General features: G+C 45.4%; 1 protein-coding gene across 2 annotated transcripts in view; it reads right to left on the bottom strand.

The window, feature by feature from the left end:
- The window catches only part of ATP5PB (ATP synthase peripheral stalk-membrane subunit b), a 31488-nt gene that overhangs the window by 5474 nt on the left and 5093 nt on the right, over nt 1–20921 (bottom strand). For both annotated transcript variants that reach the window (XM_068119241.2, XM_068119235.2), the window contains exons 3-4: nt 19186–19331; nt 17649–17812 (exon numbers count right to left, since the gene is read on the bottom strand). In XM_068119241.2, coding sequence (XP_067975342.1) covers nt 17649–17812; nt 19186–19331 — 310 coding nt within the window. The remainder of the gene's footprint in view (nt 1–17648; nt 17813–19185; nt 19332–20921) is intronic.

The raw sequence follows: 20921 nt of genomic DNA, 5'->3' as shown, positions 1-20921 counted from the left end.
GCTGCGGTATCCGTGGACCGGCCTCCCTCTCCCTCCAGCCATCCACCTCCTGCCATTCCTATCATCATCCCCCGTGTAAGTGTGTTCGTAGTCTGTCTTTTGTCTTGTCCCTGGGAATAAGTTAAGCCTGTTAGATAAGCTAGTATTTTCACTGTGTCTCTAAAATCTTCTGTATATTATTTTCTTATCTTTCCTTCTCCTTGGTTATTTTGAGCCTGTAAATAGTAAATAAATTAGATTCGTATTTCAAACCTTTTTGCCTTCGTCTTCCTCTTCTTCACATCCATGTCGTCTTTGTCTTTTCCCTCATTGAATATCTGTGGCGCGATCTGGCCAACGTTCGGGAATCGGGTTAGTCGGGGTAACTGTACGACCGCGGGGCCATCCGCTCGGCAAACATAACATCTTATCCGCGGGCCGTAACAATATATATGTATGTATATATATATATATATAACTGTTAGAAATAGTAGAAACTCCACAGTACGAGCAGGGCGTCTCATTTGCATTGAATAAATAATCGGGAGATTAAATCAGACGTGGACGTAGAAGTCCTGAAGCTACGTCCGCGTCTGATTTAATCTCCCGAATATATATATAGTTTATATTTTATATATATATATATCTATATATATATATATATTTATATATCTATATATCTATATATATATATATCTATATATATATCTATATATAGTTTATATTTTATATATATAGTTTATATTTTATATATATATATATATAAATATATATATATAAATATATATATATATATATATAAATATATATATATATATATATAAAGATATATATATAAATATATATATATATATATATATATATATAAAGATATATATATATATATATATATATATATATAAAGATATATATATATATATATATATATATATAAAGATATATATATATATATATATATATATATATATATATATATAGATATATATATATATATATATATATATATATATATATATATATATATATATATATATATATATATATATATATATATATATATATATATATATATACAGTGGAACCTTGACTTACGAGTGCACCAACTTACGAGTTTTCCGAGATACGAGCCGTCGCTCGGGCGGTTTATTGCTTTGAGATGCGAGCCGAGATTTGAGTTACGAGCTTTCGCCACCCGCCACCAGGTGGGTTCCGGTCACGTGGTTATCTTGCCGTGCAAGTATCTCTGCCGTATATCGCTGCTGCTTTGTTTTCGCATTTTGGTTATTTTGGAAAATTTCTTAGTTTTAACCATGGGTCCTAAGAAATTGAGTGCCAAGGGAAGAGAGGATGTGCTTGGATATAAAACACGCAATCGTCGAAAAACATGAGCGAGGTGTGCGTGTTGTCGACTTGGTGAGGCGGATGTGAAGGCAGCTGAAGATTTTATTATAACTGAGAAGAAGAAGAGGATGATGTGCTTGGATATAAAACACGCAATCGTCGAAAAACATGAGCGAGGTGTGCGTGTTGTCGACTTGGTGAGGCGGATGTGAAGGCAGCTGAAGACTTTATTATAACTGAGAAGAAGAAGAGGATGATGTGCTTGGATATAAAACACGCAATCGTCGAAAAACATGAGCGAGGTGTGCGTGTTGTCGACTTGGTGAGGCGGATGTGAAGGCAGCTGAAGATTTTATTATAACTTTTGCCGAACTGATAGAAGCCGAACGATACATCCCCCAGCAAATCTTCAACTGTGACGAGACAGGGCTCTTCTGGAAAAAGATGCCGAGGAGGACGTATATAACGGCAGAGGAGAAGAGCATGCCAGGCCACAACTTGTTCAGAGTGCCGGCGATAGCTCGCCTTCTCTTTGTGGAAAACACGGTGAGATCCTTAACATCCAACAACTAATGGGACGCAAACGGGGTGCCCAGTTTAGCGGTACACACATTGATGAATCACCCTGCCTGTGATTCACCCATGACAGGTTATAGCTGGGTCGGGATTCAAACCCAGGCTGGACAGTTTAGAGTCAAGTGTGCGTACCTCCAGTCCAGGCCATCCTGCCAACTTGTATGCTGCATACAGGTGAAATATAAAGCGCGAGATATTTTTATATATACTGTATATTTTAAAAAAAATTGGTGTGGTTTTTGGCGGGCTGGAACGGATTAATAGCATTTCAATGCATTTTAATGGGGAAATTTAATTTGAGAAACGAGCAAATTGAGTTACGAGCTCGGTCACAGAACGAATTAAACTCGTAAGTCAAGGTTCCACTGTATATATATATATTGTTGTGGATATGAGGACTGTATATTTTTTTTTGATTGTGTGCTGTATTGTTGTGATTATTGTTTATTCTGTGCCTCCTGCCTCCGGAGCTGTGTAAAGACCAAAAGGGCGTCCCATAGTCCACAAGCATACACGTCAGCCAAGTAATAGAATATACCTGTTGGTAGTTATCTCTTATTCTGTGTTTTAGCGTAAGGCTGTGTCTTCCATTAATAGAAATACTCCATTGCACCAGTGAAAGAGATAGATTCCCTTCCATTCCCCCCTTTCCGTCAATTGCAATTTGAAGCGCCTTCCGCATTTTGGTCAGTTTTTTTCCCTTCATCCGCCATTGACCACGAGGCAGGGTTGGGGGAAGGAAGGCGTTTCCCCACCTCGTCAGAGAGGGGAGGAGTGAACCAGCCCCACTCGACCAACCATGAGCCAGGGGTTCGGCTAGAGAGGGCGGAGGAAGAGCGATCGGGGAGGGTCGCAAAGGTTGAGGGGCGGGGGCCTATATAACCCAAGGCAAGGGCGTGTCCAAGAGAGAGATGCGTTTTTACAGAGGAGAGCAGAAGACAGAAAGGCCTGGAGTTGGACTTTGAGTTGGTCTGAGTTGGTTGGGAGTCGGTCGTCAAGTGCAGAGTGGTGAAGAGTCAGTCAGTAGAGGTGGTGGTCAAGTGGTTGCGTTGGTTGCGGTGAGGAGTCGGTGGTAAAGAGTGAGGGACCAAGAAAGAGAGAGAAAGAGTCCTGAAGCAAGAGAGGAAGTTGTTGGACTGGGTGGGACTAAGGAAGGAGAGAGAACCCGTCACACCAATCCCCCAAGCTCCGCGTTGGCTCCACCAAGCGTTCAGCTCCACCAAGCTCTGCGTTGGCTCCACCAAGCTCCGCGTTGGCTCCACCAAGCGTTCAGCTCCACCAAGCTCCGCGTTGGCTCCACCAAGCGTTCAGCTCCACCAAGCTCCGCATTGGCTCCACCAAGCGTTCACCTCCAGCCATCCACCTCCTGCAATTCCCCGCGTGAGTCAGTGTCTTTTGTTTGTTCTGTCCTGGGTTAATTAAGTCTGTATAAGCTAGTATTTTCCCTGTGTCACCTGCGTCTTATGTGCTTGTAAATAAACGTGACTGCTTTCTTTTTGCTTGTGTGTAAATAGTCAATAAATTCAGTCGTATTTCCAAACCTTTCTTTGCCTTCGTTTTCCTCTTTGCATTGCGTCGTTTTCGTCTTTTCCCTCATTGAGCAGCTGGGGTGCGATACGGCCAAAGTCTGGGTGAATCGGGTGAGTTTTGTTAGGTCGCGGTCTTACACCACCGCTCGGTCTATAACATCTAACCGCGATCTATAACAATTGGTGTCTGGGAGTGGGATTCGGGGCCCGAACCAAAATTTTAAAACATCTAGAAAAAAAATTTTGGTCAAAATTACGAGCTGCCGAAATTTGTTTTTTTTTTAAGCAAAACCCGAATTTTGAAATCGCGCCATGGCTGTTCAAGGCGACGGGATGCCGGTGGGAGAGATAGACGGGGTAGAATCGACCCAGGACTTAGGAAAAAAAATGGCGGAGGAGAGTAAAGAAGGTGTGGTTGAGGGGGTATCAGGTGCACAAGATGGCGTCCTCGCGCACATGGTTGTTGCGGCACCAAATTTAGTCGCGGCAGTCGAGCCCGCAGTGCCAATGGACTTTTGCCTATTTATGACGCATTTCATGGCATCTATGAAGGGCGACAGTAGGGGATTGGATGCAATGATGGCTACCCAGGGAATCGACATGAAAAAAATGAGGAGGGAAGCAAAGGACAACCCGGAGGGATATCGGGAGCAAATAAACGACAGCATAAAAAAAATGGGGGAGTTCGTAGATGGCATGGGAGGCGGGAGAGGCACATCGGTGCACGACGAGGTAAAGCGGGTCGAAAAGCGCTGGTTGAGCGAAGCGGAGGAAAGCACGGGTACAATGACGGGGGTAGAAATCGCGACACGGGGTTTAGAAAAGCCAGCGGTCGCCGAGGTTAATAAAGAAAAAGCAGTAGCGGGAATAATTAAAATTGAAGAGATGACGGAGGTAGCCCGGGAATTGCAGGGAGAAATGGATTATGTACAAGGTCTGTGTTCAAATCATGATGTGATGCGCACTAACCAAATAAAGAGTTTGCAGGTGGCAAAGGAGGGGCGGAGACGAAGTACGGAGGTGAGTGGCAATGTATATGATGTGAGGAAAGCTTCAGTCGGCTTGGGGATTGGTTTGGATCCGGGTGTTCGTGAAAGGCCGTTGGTGAAGTGTGTGACAGGTCAGGTGTGCGAAAAAAGAGGTGTGCGAGAATGTCCGACCATGGGGTGTGTGAGGAAAAAGTGCACGCCGAGGAGTGAGTGTGCCGTCAGGAGTGAGCCGGTCGAAGCGCGTGTGCGAGGGGGTACATGGAAGCGCGGTGTGGTGAGTGTTACGGAGGAAGTAACGAGAGAGTGTACACCTGTGGTGAGTGTTACAGAGGGTGTACCGGGAGAGTGTGCGCGAGAGGTATGGTGTGTAACAGGGAGAGCGTTGGTGGAATGTACGGACGGCGTTGGAACGCCAGGTTTTGTGAGGGTGAAAGGGGTAGCGTATGCTTGTAAGCATGCAAGTGAAGCATCGATGGTAACCGGTTTAGTGGTTAGAGCGACGGATAGCCGATGCGAGCACTCGGTGCGAGGGGTGCTTGTTTGGGTGCGAGGCCCGGCGTCGATCGAAGCTGAGTCGTTTCTCTTCGAAGCGTCGTTGCCGATTCGGGCTTGGCCCCGCCCCGCACGGTCGAGTCCGGGCTTTGTCGGGCGAGGCGACCGGTCCGGTTCGAGGGCGAGTGGGAGGAAGCGGAACGGTGCCCCCTCGTGGGGACGGGGTTCCGACCGGGGGAGATGGAGCCATCGGGCCCGGGACCGCAAGGTGCCGCGCCGAGATGGTGCGTGGAATCTCGGTCCAACCAAACCACCTCCCTTGAACCGAAAGCCGGACGGATTCAACCTGCAGGCAACCAAACCACCCGAATTCATTGCTCGGCTTTACGAAGCCGAGTTTAATGATGTCATGACGCACCGAGGCTAGGATATAGCGGACTGTGATGATGGTGATCGTGATAGTGATAGTGTTTTGGACCCAAAATTAGAGAAAAACAAAATTTGGTGATTGGCAAAGGATTGGCAGTAATGATTGGCAGATGAGTAGTGATTGGCAAATTTTTGATTGGTTGGAATTTAGGTGTACAAAATTGATAGTGAGAGACCCCCGATGTGGTGGGATGGCAAATCCACCATCCCTCACAGACGTGGGGGCAAAGGAGCAATAGCTTATGGGGTGATGGCAGTGAAAACTAGCCCGGGTGGGTTAGGTTATATTGATAGGGCCCTAGAAGATGACATTAGGTGACGTTAAGGTTAGTTAGCGACTGATACCTGTAGTGGGGACGCAGGTAGATTAGTGTGGATTATAATGACGTGGGAGCGCAATAGTTTAAAGGGACGACTGGGAAGCGCAAGTTTCAGAGGGGAGTAGTTAGCTGAGATGATGCCGTGGGTGTGAGGATTGAACAGGTGAGAATGGAACAGGTGTGATTGCACAGGTGTGCGACTGAACAGGTGTGTGGAGCAGTGTATGAGGGAGTAGTGGTGATTGCGTGTTGTGCTGACCAAATGGTCCAGGAAGAAAGGAGGGTGCAGGTGGCACCAGGTATGATTGCACAGGTGTGCAACGACAGGTGAATGAAGAACAGGTGTATGTGGCTGTGTGGAATAAATGGTAGTGTGGAATATCTGGAGTAGTGGAAGGGATGGTCGTGGAGTGAGAATGGTGGAAATTGTGGAGTGGAGTGGATGGTGCGAAGGTGTGAATGGGGGAAGAGTGGACCCCCATCGCGGATACCCGGGGCGGGTAGTGTAGGTGTTAGGTAGAGGGTACAGGTAAATTGTGGTTGGATATTGGCATCTGTGGTGCGGGTGACAGAATGGTATGTGGATGGGTGCGTTGGTGTTGTGGAAATGGCTGGGCGTGTAGCCTGTTAGTGTGTGTAGTTGGTTTGGGCACTCCACCACTGTAAGGATGTCGGCCAGGTGAGGCCGCAGGTGGGCTCTGGGAGCCGGTAGTAGTTGTGTGGATGGGGCCCGAGGATCCGGAGGACGGACCCGGGTAGCCCAGTGCCAGAGGGCACCATGGGGTGACAGAGCCAGGAGAGGGGCTGTCCCCAGTTAGTTAGGTTAGGGTGAGGAGCTAGGTAAGCTCGGGTGGCAACTACAGTGGTGGAGGTGTGCAGGTGGGTAGACCTGTTGGGAGAGGTACACGTCGCAGCCCAGAAATTGTGCTAGAGCACCGGGAGATGAATCGGGGGAGTGAGACCCCAAATTGAGGAGCACCACAGTTTGGCCAATGGGAATTGGTTATTAGAACCCATAGTGTAAGTTGGCCAATGGATTGGCAGGGAAAGACCCCGGGTAGTGTAAAGTGTGTTAAAGTCATTTAGCGGATAGTTAGGATGAAGGATCTCCTCGCACCATCTGCATCCACTCACCTGAGGTGACAGGTACTCCACACCATGCCATGTTTTGATTATTTTTTATGATGCAAATGTTTGGATTGTGAGATGCATCATGACGTGGGTGTGACATTGTGCGTAATTCCATCTCTCCCTCCTTATGAGGATTGATGATGAATTGGTGATGGCAAATTTTGAAGTAAAGGGATTGTGGAGACGAATTTGGTATAGGGGAAATATGGGGAAGACGTGACAGTAGTGACGAATTTGTAAATGTGTAGATTTTTGTACATATGGGGTGAGAACAAGGGTAGGGTAGGTGACCTGGGGGTGACGTACGGTAGGGACGAGCTTTCTCACTTCGGCCTCCGTACGCATTTCACCTTGCATTGCCTTTTTGACGTGTACCCTTGTGACCTTACCCCTCGCTCAATTGTCTTTCCCCTTTTGTCTCCCACATGACCTGTGCGCCGTTGGGCGCCGAGGGGAGCGTGCGTGGGTCGGCCATTGTGCGCCCGAAATTCCCAGAACCAGCTGTCTGCATCGATGCACCACATTATGGACCACATGCCTGTGGCCGAGCACCACTTATGGACCCCATGGGTTGGGGCATGGCCCCTCTGCTGGAACCGGCCATGAGGGCCTGAAATCTTGCTGGCGGACCTTGGCCACAGGGCACCGATGCCCCACAGGTGAACCACACTAGTCGGCCCTGTGGGCCATAAATAAAATCAAATAAAAAAGGGACACATTGGGCACACTTTATTGAAAATAGGCCGCCAGTAAGCAAAGCAAAATGGAAATGACAACATCTGGAAGACAAATAATAATCACCAGCAGAGGGAGCCGAAGAGCAAGAGACCACCTCCAGGGTTAGGGGTTGTTGATTTTATTTTTATTGAACATTCATTGAACAATGGTGACTGCACCGATTGGTGCTTGGGTGTGTATTGGTGCGTTTTTGGGTGCGTTCATGGTGCGTCGATGCAGAGCAGACTGTCTCCCCCCCAGAAAGAACAATTACAGGTCCTGGGTTAGTTTTGTAAATAAAAATAGCGTCAGTGTAAATAATGCTCCCCACCGTCAGTGTTTAGTTTGAAGACCATTCCGCAATTCGGTTAGCTGTGGGCGTAAGTCTGTTAGGCAGGGTGCAATGGAGCAGCGGGACACATTTATTTATGTTTTAAAACTGTCGCACTCAGGGTCAGGTTAAAAGTAGAGGGAACTACACCTACGTGTCACACTAAATAAAAGTTGTAGGCCCGGGACGTGCCTAAGAGGAGGAGGGTGCAGTGTTGTGGATATGAGGACTGTATATATTTTTTTGATTGTGTGCTGTATTGTTGTGATTATTGTTTATTCTGTGCCTCCTGCCTCCGGAGCTGTGTAAAGACCAAAAGGGCGTCCCATAGTCCACAAGCATACACGTCAGCCAAGTAATAGAATATACCTGTTGGTAGTTATCTCTTATTCTGTGTTTTAGCGTAAGGCTGTGTCTTCCATTAATAGAAATACTCCATTGCACCAGTGAAAGAGATAGATTCCCTTCCATTCCCCCCTTTCCGTCAATTGCAATTTGAAGCGCCTTCCGCATTTTGGTCGGTTTTTTTCCCTTCATCCGCCATTGACCACGAGGCAGGGTTGGGGGAAGGAAGGCGTTTCCCCACCTCGTCAGAGAGGGGAGGAGTGAACCAGCCCCACTCGACCAACCATGAGCCAGGGGTTCGGCTAGAGAGGGCGGAGGAAGAGCGATCGGGGAGGGTCGCAAAGGTTGAGGGGCGGGGGCCTATATAACCCAAGGCAAGGGCGTGTCCAAGAGAGAGATGCGTTTTTACAGAGGAGAGCAGAAGACAGAAAGGCCTGGAGTTGGACTTTGAGTTGGTCTGAGTTGGTTGGGAGTCGGTCGTCAAGTGCAGAGTGGTGAAGAGTCAGTCAGTAGAGGTGGTGGTCAAGTGGTTGCGTTGGTTGCGGTGAGGAGTCGGTGGTAAAGAGTGAGGGACCAAGAAAGAGAGAGAAAGAGTCCTGAAGCAAGAGAGGAAGTTGTTGGACTGGGTGGGACTAAGGAAGGAGAGAGAACCCGTCACACCAATCCCCCAAGCTCCGCGTTGGCTCCACCAAGCGTTCAGCTCCACCAAGCTCCGCGTTGGCTCCACCAAGCTCCGCGTTGGCTCCACCAAGCTCCGCGTTGGCTCCACCAAGCGTTCAGCTCCACCAAGCTCCGCGTTGGCTCCACCAAGCGTTCACCTCCAGCCATCCACCTCCTGCAATTCCCCGCGTGAGTCAGTGTCTTTTGTTTGTTCTGTCCTGGGTTAATTAAGTCTGTATAAGCTAGTATTTTCCCTGTGTCACCTGCGTCTTATGTGCTTGTAAATAAACGTGACTGCTTTCTTTTTGCTTGTGTGTAAATAGTCAATAAATTCAGTCGTATTTCCAAACCTTTCTTTGCCTTCGTTTTCCTCTTTGCATTGCGTCGTTTTCGTCTTTTCCCTCATTGAGCAGCTGGGGTGCGATACGGCCAAAGTCTGGGTGAATCGGGTGAGTTTTGTTAGGTCGCGGTCTTACACCACCGCTCGGTCTATAACATCTAACCGCGATCTATAACAATATATAACAATATATAACAATATATAACAATATATAACAATATATATATATATATATATATATATATATATATATATATATATATATATATATATATATATATATATATATATATATAGATATATTTATTTATATATATATATATATATATATATATATATATATATATATATTGTTGCGGATATGGGATTTGCATCCATCCATATCCGCTTGTAAATATTCCCCTATTTCCTCAATACTTCCCAACTATCCCCAATCCCCCATTCCGTAGTCCCATTTTCTGTAAACAACACTCTGTAGACCCGACCTCCCCCTATTTCCCCCATTAAATGTCGTGCCCAGGTTCACCGCATCTCATGTAAGACAACTATAGGACATCTTGCTAGTTATTCTTAGTCTATGTCAGTTAAGGACTCGTTTCCATTAATTCTGACCCTTCGTTGCACCAGAATGTGATTGTATGGCACCGTTAGGAAGTTTAGGACCTCCCAATACCTCCCCGCAGCTCTTCCTCACGGTTCAGCAACAACAACAACAGCAACGGCAGCGGCGGGCGTGGGGAGTGCGCGTCCTCACTCCGGCTTGGTTGGTAGGGGGTGTTGGGAGGGCACCAGGCCTCCCCAACGAGCCGCCATCGAACATGTGCTCGACGGGGTTACCAAATAGGGGCTCCCTGTCAGCTCCTCGTCAAGGGCGGAGCCCGGTAACCCCCGCACCCAATGGAAGCGGCGGACCGGCCCCAGTGGGGCGGAGCCAACCAGCCGAGGGCGTGTCACTCCCCGTTGAGCATGCGCAGGGAGAGGGAGGTGACGTCAGATGCGCGCTGAGCTTGGAGCAAGCAAGACGTACCCTCCGAGCGCTGTGAGGCCTCCCCGCATCTTCTGGACTGGACCGTGCTTTATCCTGTCCCCGAGCCAAGGTGCACCTTGTGCCATCGAACTACCTGTCCCTCCCTGCCATCAATCCCTGTGTAAGTCAGCCTTGTTCCGTTTGTCTGTGGTCTGTCCGGGAATAGATAAGATTGTATTTAAGTGCCCATCTCTTCTGTGTCTTTTACCTCACTCTGCCGTGTAATCTACCCCCTTTTCTCCACCACTGTAATTATACCCTCCTCCGGAGGTCTTGAGAACTGTACCCCTTGCGTCGTTTCATCTTTCCCAGTCGTCGCGTCCTTTCCATCATTGATTTGGCATAGCGCGATTTGGTCAACGTCTGGGTGGAATCGGGGTCTAGTCGGGGAATAACTGTTCGTTCGCGGCAATACCACCGCTCGGTAAATAACATCTAAACCGCGTCCGTAATTATATATATATATATATATATATATATATATATATATATATATATATATATATATATATATTGTTGCGAATATGGAATTTGGCCTCCATATCCGCTTGTAAATATTCCCCTATTTTCTCCAATACTCCCCAACTTTCCCCAATCCCCCATTCCCTAGTCCCATTGCATGTAAATAACAATCAGTAGAGCCGACCTTCCCCTTATTCCCCCATTAAATGTCGTGCCCAGGTCCACCGCACCACACGTAGACAACTTTCGGACATCTTGCTAGTTATTCTTAGTCTATGTCAGTTAAGGCCTCGTTTCCATTAATTATTATGACTCTTCGTTGCACCAGAATGTGATTATATGGCATCAGTAGTGAGTTTAGGACCTTTCCCATACCTCCTCCCATCTTCTTCCCCGTCTACAACAACAGAGGGGCACGGCGCTGCGCGGGGGGGAGTGTGCGTCCTCCCACCGGCTCGGTTCGCCGCCATCGACAATGCGCTCCAGACGATGCGCTCCAGACCATGCGCTCCACGGGGTTACCACGAAGGGGCTCCTTGTCAGCTCCTCGTCAAGGGCGGAGCCTGGTAAACCCCCCGCACGCACCCAATGAGAAGCAACGTGCCGATTCCACGAGGCGGAGCTAACGAGCCGAGGGCGTGTCACTCCCCCGCCGGATATACGCGGCCACGCGCCGGATGTGACGTCAGATGCGCCCCCAGCTGGAGAAAGAAGGACCTGCGAGCGCTGAAACAGATGCGCCTGAGTTTGGAGAGGCCTGAGAAAGACCCGCCTGAGAAAGAACGTCACCTCTGAGCGCTGCGACGAGACCTCCCCGCATCTCTGGACCGAACCGTGTTGATCCTGCCCCGAGCCCAGGTGCACCTGGAGCCATCGCTACCTTGCCTTTCCTAGCCATCAATCCCCGTGTGAGTCAGCCTGTCCCGTTTATCTGTCGTCTGTTGGGAATAATATAAGATTGTGTCTAAGTGCTTGTCTTTCTATGTTGTACCTCTCGTCCCTGTAATCTGACCTTCCGTAACGAATATAATCTCCTCCGGAGGTCTTGAGAACCGTATCCCTGGTGTCGTCATTTTATAACCCAGCCGGGTGTCTTCTTTTCCTTATTGAGCCAGCGTGGCGCGGCTTCGTCAACGTTCGAGTACAATCGGGTAATTTGTGCGGACACGACGGCCATTCCGCTCGGCCCACCTTAACATCAAAGTCGTGTCTGTAACAATATATATATATATATATATATATATATATATATATATATATATATATATATATATATATATATATATATATAGTTACGGACCGCGGATAAGATGTTGATTTGCCGAGCGGATGGCGCCGCGGCCCTAACAGTTACCCCGACTAACCCGATTCCTGAACGTTGGCCAAAATCGCGCCACAGGTATTCAATGGGGAAAAGACTAAAGCGAAGGATTTGATGAAGAAGAAAGACAAAGGGTAAGGAATACAAATATAATTTATTACTATGTACAGGATTGAAAGAAACCAAGGAAGAAGGAAAGATAAGAAAATAATTTACAGAAGATATTAGAGACACAGTGCAATGCTAGCTTACCTACAGTCTTAATTAACCCAGGACAGAACAAACAAAAGACAGACTCACGCGGGGAATGCTGACCGGAATGGCAGGAGGTGGATGGCTGGAGGGGGAGGAAGGTTCAGCTGGACCTGCAGCACGGTCGGATCGGGGATTAGCAGCCGCCGCCCTTTATCGATCAGCTCGTTTAACAGCCGCCGTTCCTTCGCGGCCCTGCTCCAAACTGCCGTCAAGGCCCCCAAGCTGCTGTGGCTGAAGCTGCTGTGGCTGCTGCTGCTGTGGCTGCTGCTGCTGTGGCTGCTGCTGCTGTGGCAGGGATCCCTTACTCAACTCCTCTCGTACTCAACTCAACCACACGCGCTCGGCTCTTGCGCGCGCGCTTTTATAGCGCCTCAGGCGATCAAGCCGCCGGCCTTTTGGACACGCCCCTCGGTGAGCTCGCTTCGGCCCTGATTTGGTGGGCACAGGCCCTCTGACTCCACCCTTGATGACGATGGGCGGGCACGCCCTTCTTCCCCGAGCTGAGCACATGCTTAATGGCGGCAATTGTAGTTGGCAGTAGAAGTTTTGGGAGTGGGAATGGGGCATGAAAGGGAATCTATCTTATTTCACTTGGTGCAATGGAGTGTCATCTTAATGGAAGACAAAGCCTTAACCTAATACACAGAATAAGTAAATAAACTACTGAACAGGGGTATTATGGTGTCCTTCATGTATGCTTTATGGAACTAACTACGGGAACGCCCTTTTGACCTTTATACAACCACAAACGGAGGGAGGAGGGGCGTTATTTTCAACAACCTTTTACAACAATAAAAAAAAAAAACCATTCTCATATCCACAACAATATATATATAAATATATATATATATATACACACACACACACACACACACACACACACACACACACACACACACACACACACACACACACACACACACACACACACACACACGGTCCTTTTTCAAAATATTTGCATTGTAAAATGTGCTGAAGGCAATGTACTAACTGTTTGTTTTATGTTGCAGGTTAATCTTAAGGGTTGAATTTATCATGGATAAGTGGACACTTCAGCATTTGACTGATGAGCTGTACTTCCGAAACCGTTACAGTATTGTGGGTACACAGCATGAATTCTGAAGAGCATGTGGAGTGAGAATAGCATCAACAGACAAAGCCATAAGGAGATGAGTGACAGCATTCCGACAGACTGGTTCAGTGGCAGATACAGAAAGGTCAGGTCGTCTGAGGTCAGTGAGAACTGCAGCAAACATTGCGGCTGTTCAGGAAGACGCCGTGCGCTCACCGAAGAAATGGTGTAAACAGCGATCCCATAAACTGAAAATTTCCGAAACTTCACTGTGTCGGTTTATGAAAAAGGATAAAGGGACAGGGTATACCATACAAAACCCAGGGCCTTACAGGAACTAAAGGATAATATTTATAGAGAAATCCTTGACATTCAGTTGGAAACAATGGCATCAGTGATGGAGTGTGTTGGGCAATGGGCAGAATTTTGTGTGGATGCCTGTGGCGGTCACTTACTGGATGGGATTTTCACGAAATAAATGGTGAACAATCTCCAAAAGTGTGTTCTTTCATTTCCATCTTGTATATTCAGTACAACATACTTATTATTTCCGACATTGTTGTTTGAAATACAATCACGATTTTTGGCGGACCCTGTATGTACATCTTCTATATTAATAAAAGGCAGTGTGTTTGTGTGTGTTCACCTCCTCCATTACTCCAGAACCATGAAACTTAACGGCTCCAAACGTTGCATGCGTACTTCTGAAACTCCACAGGAGTACATGAATCAAAACTGGGTGTTTGGGCATCTTAAAACCACCTTTTTTAAGACAATTAATTAACAGGGTGTTCATCGCAAAAAGTCAAAATAAGCCTCATCAAAATGGTGGTCCACTATCTTGGTCAGTCCTCTGTGACATCATTGGGTTCTCAAGCCGCTATTTTGTTTCGGCCTTTTCAAACGTGTCTTGGCTTGGAAACACTGTCTACTCTAATGGACCAATGAAAGCATATAAATCAAAATCTCGATTCAGATTTGAGGATCGGATCCCATACACTTAAGTATCGAAATCTGGAGTGAAATCTGAAAGAGTTAACGTGAGCAATTCTGATAACCAAGTGCATTTATGGAAGCAAGACTGTTCTCCTCATTCTGCATTGTCCTCTTAATTCACACCTCCAATAGATGGGGTGTTTTTTTTCAAGTTGCAAAATACTTCAAGTTCAACTTTATTCCCATTCGTCATCATTTTATTGTCATAATTTCATTGTTTACAATCACACTGTGATTGTAAACAAAGAGAATACGGAGAAACAGCGTGAAGAAAGCATTAGCACTTGTTATTTTCTTCTTCAAAGCATGACGGAGAAACTCAGCTACAAATGAGAATTCCAAACCATCAACATTAAAAAAAAAACATCAGTTTTATTATTCGCTGCGTTTTTGGCAACATACACTGCCAGATCTTCTTCAATTTTTTTTATTTTTTATAAATACTGAATCGAGGCTCGTGAAAGAGCTGACAACCGCGAGGGAAAGACAGCACAGGGGGACCACGAGGGAAAGACAGCACAGGGGGTCATAAATCCCAACTTATCATACAAACTCAGAAAACATTAGATTAGAAAGAAACTCTTCTGATCTTTCTTCTTCAAATTATGCAAAGAATTACGAATAAACTCAGCAAGAGATTACAAAATGTTCTTCTTCTTCAAAAAATGACGGAGAAACTCGGCTACTCACGAGATTACCAAAATATCAATACAATAATGTTTCTGGTGACTTCGTCAGCAGAGGCATCAAAAAACAAATTTTGGTATTCCCTGCATTTTTGGCAACATATCCCACCCAGATCTTCTTCAAACTCAATGAGAAAGTTTTTATTCAAACTCAGAAAAAATTACATTATGAAGAAAACTGCTTTTGATAATTCTTCTTCAACTTCAAAATCAGCAAAGCATAATGAAGAAACTCAGTTAAAGATTACATAAAGCCTTCTTCGTTCACCGCTGTTATGTCTGGGCGCATGACATATGTACAGGGTGAGTCATAAATCCCAGGTCACAGTTTTAGCTGCTTATAAAAGACTAGCTGAAGTATCCAGTGTTGCAGGGGGAGTTGGGGGGGGGGGGGGCAAGAAGGGAGTAAGGGGGGGGAGGGGGAGTGGATGGAGGAGGGGCAGGGTGGTGGAAGGGAGAGAAATACTACATATATATCTTTTGGGGGGAGGGGCTTTGACAGGCCCCTCCGTTTTGGGGGAGAGCGGAGCGGAGGGAAGGAGGAAAAATTTACCCGTGCGAAGAGTGCTTTAACCTCAGTGTTGCCCAGGTAAAAAATAGGAAATTGTAATACCCTGTGCCACCAACACAGTACACATTTACATTGATAACTTACGCACCTCCCCCGGCCCCCCACACGAGGCCGCAGTCACATACCTATGTTAAACCCCACACAAAGCTGTATTTGTATCTTGAGTAAAGAATATAAGCGTTTATAGCTTGAGTACCTGGGGTTTCTCAGGCAAAAAAGAAGCATTAACATATTTGATGACGTTCAGGAAGAAGAAGACGACTTTCCACAAACTTGGACCGCTTCTGGAATGGTTTGATTGAATCTGATTTGTTTGATTATTTTTGTACAAATGTCTGGTAATTGTTTTATATTTATTTATGTGTTTGTGTACTTGTATATAATTGTCATTAATCAAAAAGGCTTACGCACTACAAGAGGGATTTTTTAAACCCCCCTCCCCTCCAAAAAAAATTAATAAGCGACCCTTTTTTTCAAATATAATAATTAAATAAAAAAAAAAAAAAAAAAACTTTTTTGTCTAAAACACTCCCAAGCACTCACTGACAAACCCCTGAACGTTTGACGAAGATCGGTTCAGCCATCTTTGAGAAAAATGTCGACACAGACAAACGGCTCTCTTATAGTATAGATTTGTTTGTACCATCCACCAGGGTGAGCCATAAGCCCCAGGAGTAATAACATATTACAGTTACAACAGTAACAGGAGTAACAATAACATATTAAAAGAACATAACAATTACAATAGCTCCTTAGACATCGAGTGCATCCATATGACGGCCGCCGTCGTCACGGCACAAGATAATTGTTCTCCACATACGGTGTGAAAACCAACGCAAAATACCATGTGTCATGGTGCCAAATGCTTCCTGAATGCGTTGGTGAAATTCATCAACAGATGCCATGTGATGGTCTGGCTTATGGCTCACCCTCATAGATGGTATGAACAAATCTTGTACGTATAAGCAGTTAAAACAATGTCGTGGAACTTGTGACTCACCCTGTAGAGCTTCATGCCTCTGAAAACCCCACAAACTATAAAGAGATGAAGAAGATCCCTCTTTCTCCATATTCAGCAAAACGAAAGGTAAAGTATCCTCTTGACGGGTGGGATTTTGAGAGGGATCTGCTGGGCCGGCCCCGGGGTGTTCACAAACACCAGATTAACAATGGTGCCTGAGGAATACAGGCCATGGGGGTATGTTCTCCCCCTGCCCCCCCCCCCCTGATCCACCCCCTCACCATCCTCTTGCTCTACACCCCATCTCTTTCTGTCTCTCCCACTCTCTCCTCCACCCCTCTGTCTCTCCTCCATGCCTCCTCCCTCCCACTCCTCATCAGACCTATAATGACCCCAATTATTTGCACCCTGTGGGGTCAGCTGGGGAATGTTTTTGGCCTAAGTCATTCACGAAAAGGCAGGTCAGTTCTGACATTCAAATGAAGGTGGCAGGAATTTTGAATTTGTTCAGGGTGCCGGCAATAACTGGCCTACTCTTCGCAAATGGCACCATGGCATCTTTAACGTCCATCAAAGACCAGTGCTAGCAGACTTGTCTTCTGGTTCAACATCTTTTTGATGGACGGCACACACACTGGATCCTTGCCTTGCATGCGAACCAGGGTGATCGTTTATAGCTGGACTGAGAGTCAATCCCAGGATAGACAGCTCAAGGGCGAGTGCGCATACTCCCAAGTTATCCTGGCAACTCTGGCTACCTAATGCCAAAAATGATAAAGGGGAATGAGGGAAAAATTGTAGTTCTTCAGATTCTTTATCTCATTGAATGGGATGGTTGATAAGAATACCACAGGAACGAGTTGAATAGTCTGTCTTACATGCGGAAAAAATAATAATGGGTGAGGTTGGTTAGATGAGAAAATGAAAAATATTTTTAAAAAAGGGGGGAGAATAAAGGAAGAGGTGAAAGAAAGGTAAGGCAGAAAAGGGATGAATGTTAATTCTTCGAAGTATGTAACATGAAGAAGATGACATCAATGTATTTTGAGTCACTTCTACATGAAATAAAATATATATATATATAAATGTTATCACTCATAATACAAGTCTGTACTTACGTCATTAGTTGCATCAACAAAGTCTGCAACCTTGTGCCCGTACTTCTTAACGCCATACACGATGAAACCCAATGTGCCAATGGCAGACATCGTTTCAGAATTGATGATGTAGTACTCCTTTGACAGCAACATAGTCATGAGTCCCAATCCCAAAACATAAGGGCCTAAGAGAATGATGAGACAACATGCAAGTCAATCATAGGTGAAAACACAAGAAGCAAGTGAAACCACCTAGAGTCCTAGAGAAAGAATAGAGCAGGGAATATATTTCTCAATATCATCACTCAATGGTTAAGAATCACTTACAAAAAAAATAATAATAATATCGTATCCGGATCCATATCTTCACCAAAATCGAATCAATAGGTCTTTGGCACACACACACAACCCATCCACCAAGTGTCGTCTGAATCCATCCACAACTTTGAGATATCGTGCTATAAATATTTTTTGCACGATCAATGGTGAAGAATCACTTTAAAAATTCTCGGATCCAGATCCAGATCTTCACCAAAATCGATTTGTTTTGTTGTCCTCGTCACAAAACCAACCCCTCCACCAAATTTCTTCCAAATCCATGCACAACTTTTTGAAATATCCTGTTCGCAAACAGAAAAACAGCCAGATAGACAGACAGGGGTGAAAACATAACCGCAATCCACCTTCAGTGGTGGAGGTACCAAACAAATAAATAAACAAAAAAAAACATTGGAAGGATTTCAGGCTTAAACTTCAAACCCTCATCATCAGCTATGACCCCCTGGGCAACCGATATATCAAAGCTGACCTCTAAAAAGACAGTTGAAGACTGGGCATCCTCTAGCGTGCAATATTCTTCCTTTGCAAATAAATTTGTCAGGCAATAAGAGACCATTGTCTGTATTCTATGGAGTCCTACTCACTTCCATTGGCTGTTGTGCCAGTTGCCCAACTGTCCTTCCAAAATGCTGTGCAATTCAAACCTCTCGGCATTATCGGCATCTCCAACATAACAGAAGCACAAGGTCTGATGCTCATCAGAGGAGACAAAGTGGTATCTTCTTTTTTTAACCACCTCTCTGCATTGATTGATCGCTGCTCGTTCTTCCCATTCCCACCCAGTCACAGGTTCCAGTCCAACCACTTCCCATAACCCACTCCACCCAACTCAAAATCCAGGCCCATTACTCACCACCACACCTTTATTCCTCTTTTCTCCAGCTTATAGAACCGCCTTCCTCATCCCTCTGAATCCTCCTCTTCCATCCATGGCCACTATATCAGGCCACCCTCCATCCCTACCTGTGCTATTTCCTACACCCATTAATACTTGGCTTGTCAATCCTCTCCTACTTCTCCTCGAGTGACATTTGTCTGGACTTGTTTGTGAAACAGATTGCACATTATCGTCCTTGGCCAACAAACATGTACAAATAGATGAGACAGGCAGTATAAAGCCCTTTCCAAATTGTTTATGATGCACAATACCAATATGACATTTGTAGAGACTGATGGAACAATAATAGCCTTAAGCAGAGAATAAAAAATATTTTAATACCAGTAACACCCGTTATTGGGTAAAGGTACTGGAAGAACTCCTCTGGAATGATTCCATAGCGCACTTTCCCTCCCGTCTCAGGAAGGCGTGGCACTGGTACTGGGCATTGTTGGCTGGCATGGAACAGTCTTGTAGAGGGAGATATACTGCAAAGGGCATCAAGACATTAGTGCAAATCATCTGAAACTACATATCCTTTCAAATGACAAACAAAAATTGTACAATACAGGTCCAGCACGGATATGGAACCATCAGCTACCAAAGATAAATAAATAAATAATTTGTGGTTTCTATAGTGCTTTTCGTACTTCACTCAAGATTCGTAAATCACAGGTTTGAATCCTCTGCCATGTTATTTTATCCAATGGGTCATAACACCTTTGAACATTTCCAAGCTACAAGGTAGATAAAGTGAATAGCTTATTTTACAAGAATGTTTTGAAGCTGCAACGATACGTGCCGATACTCGTCTCCCAACCATTATCAGCATTATCCAATGGATGATTGCACTCATTTCGACACACCGTTGCACGCATAAAGGGACAGAAACATTTGTAGGCTGTGAGAAAATCCACAACATAGGATGGGGTTTCAATACAGTAAATGTTCACACAGTTTCACGAATCGTTGGCAGCGTTCGCCTCGACTCTGGGAGGTTGGTTGGTGGTTCAAACCCCAGCACAATGATACCAGAGACTTTTTGAAATGACACTCAGCATATAAAAGATAGAGCACGAACCACAGTTTGGCATCCATGGAAAGGATGAAATTCCCCTTCCATTGCCCCACTGAGTGCAGAGAGAATAGCGATGTATTAAAAATGACATCGCCGGTACCCAGAGTACTTGGGAAGATGCCATCATTTTCCAGATAAATTATAGCACACTTAAAGTTTTCATCAATTGCTTCTATTCTACATACAACAAAGGAGACATGTTGGGAAACAAATGGCCCAAAAAATGAATTATAACATCGTGTCTGCAGGCAATGCTGCCCATTGCTGCCAGTGTTCATACAATATATAGGGTATCCATAAGGACCCCGTACAACTTCGGACTTTTACAATTTTAATGTACCGTATTGTCCTGTGTATTAACCGCGATCACTTATTAACCGCAGCCCTGTTTTTCACCCCCACCCCACAAGAAAAAAAAAATTATATACATATATATATAGTTATGCTCCCAGGTGAAGCTGATGATGTATGACTGGAAGTGTGTAGTCTTATTGGCCGTGTCATTGGGTACATGTTGGGAGATGTGTGTGCAGCATCGAACCGACAGCTCATGGCGTGCCATTAATGTGTAGGCCGACGACGGGCTGGTCATGAATCCACAATGTCATCCTCTTTAGCCAAGCTCCTCGCCTTCAGCCTGACGGCAAGTGTTGAGCAAGGGTTGACCATCTATAACACATCTATAGCATCTATAACACAAGTTGAGCAAGGGTTGAGCGTGACCAAGGGTTGACAGCAACAACAACAACAACAACTCATGAGGGAGGGGAGTGTTGTAAATGAAAACGTGTAAATCAAAACCAATTTCCCATTAAAAGAGGCCGAGGTTAGTGCGAGTGCTGCCTCAATCCTCATCTTATTACCTTCGCAAAAGCGGAAGGTTATGTTTTGATCGCTGTGTATTTATTTGTATGTCTGTGTGTGTGTGTGTGTGTGTATGTTATTCGCATAACTCAAAAAGTATTCAACCGAATTGCATGAAATTTGGTGGGATGATTGG

The sequence above is a fragment of the Myxine glutinosa genome, chromosome 1, assembly GCF_964187855.1.
Source record: "Myxine glutinosa chromosome 1, kmMyxGlut1.1, whole genome shotgun sequence".
Lineage (NCBI taxonomy): Eukaryota > Metazoa > Chordata > Myxini > Myxiniformes > Myxinidae > Myxine > Myxine glutinosa.
The sequence above is the reverse complement of the archived record's forward strand: the minus strand, read 5'-3'. Positions and strand labels throughout refer to the sequence as shown.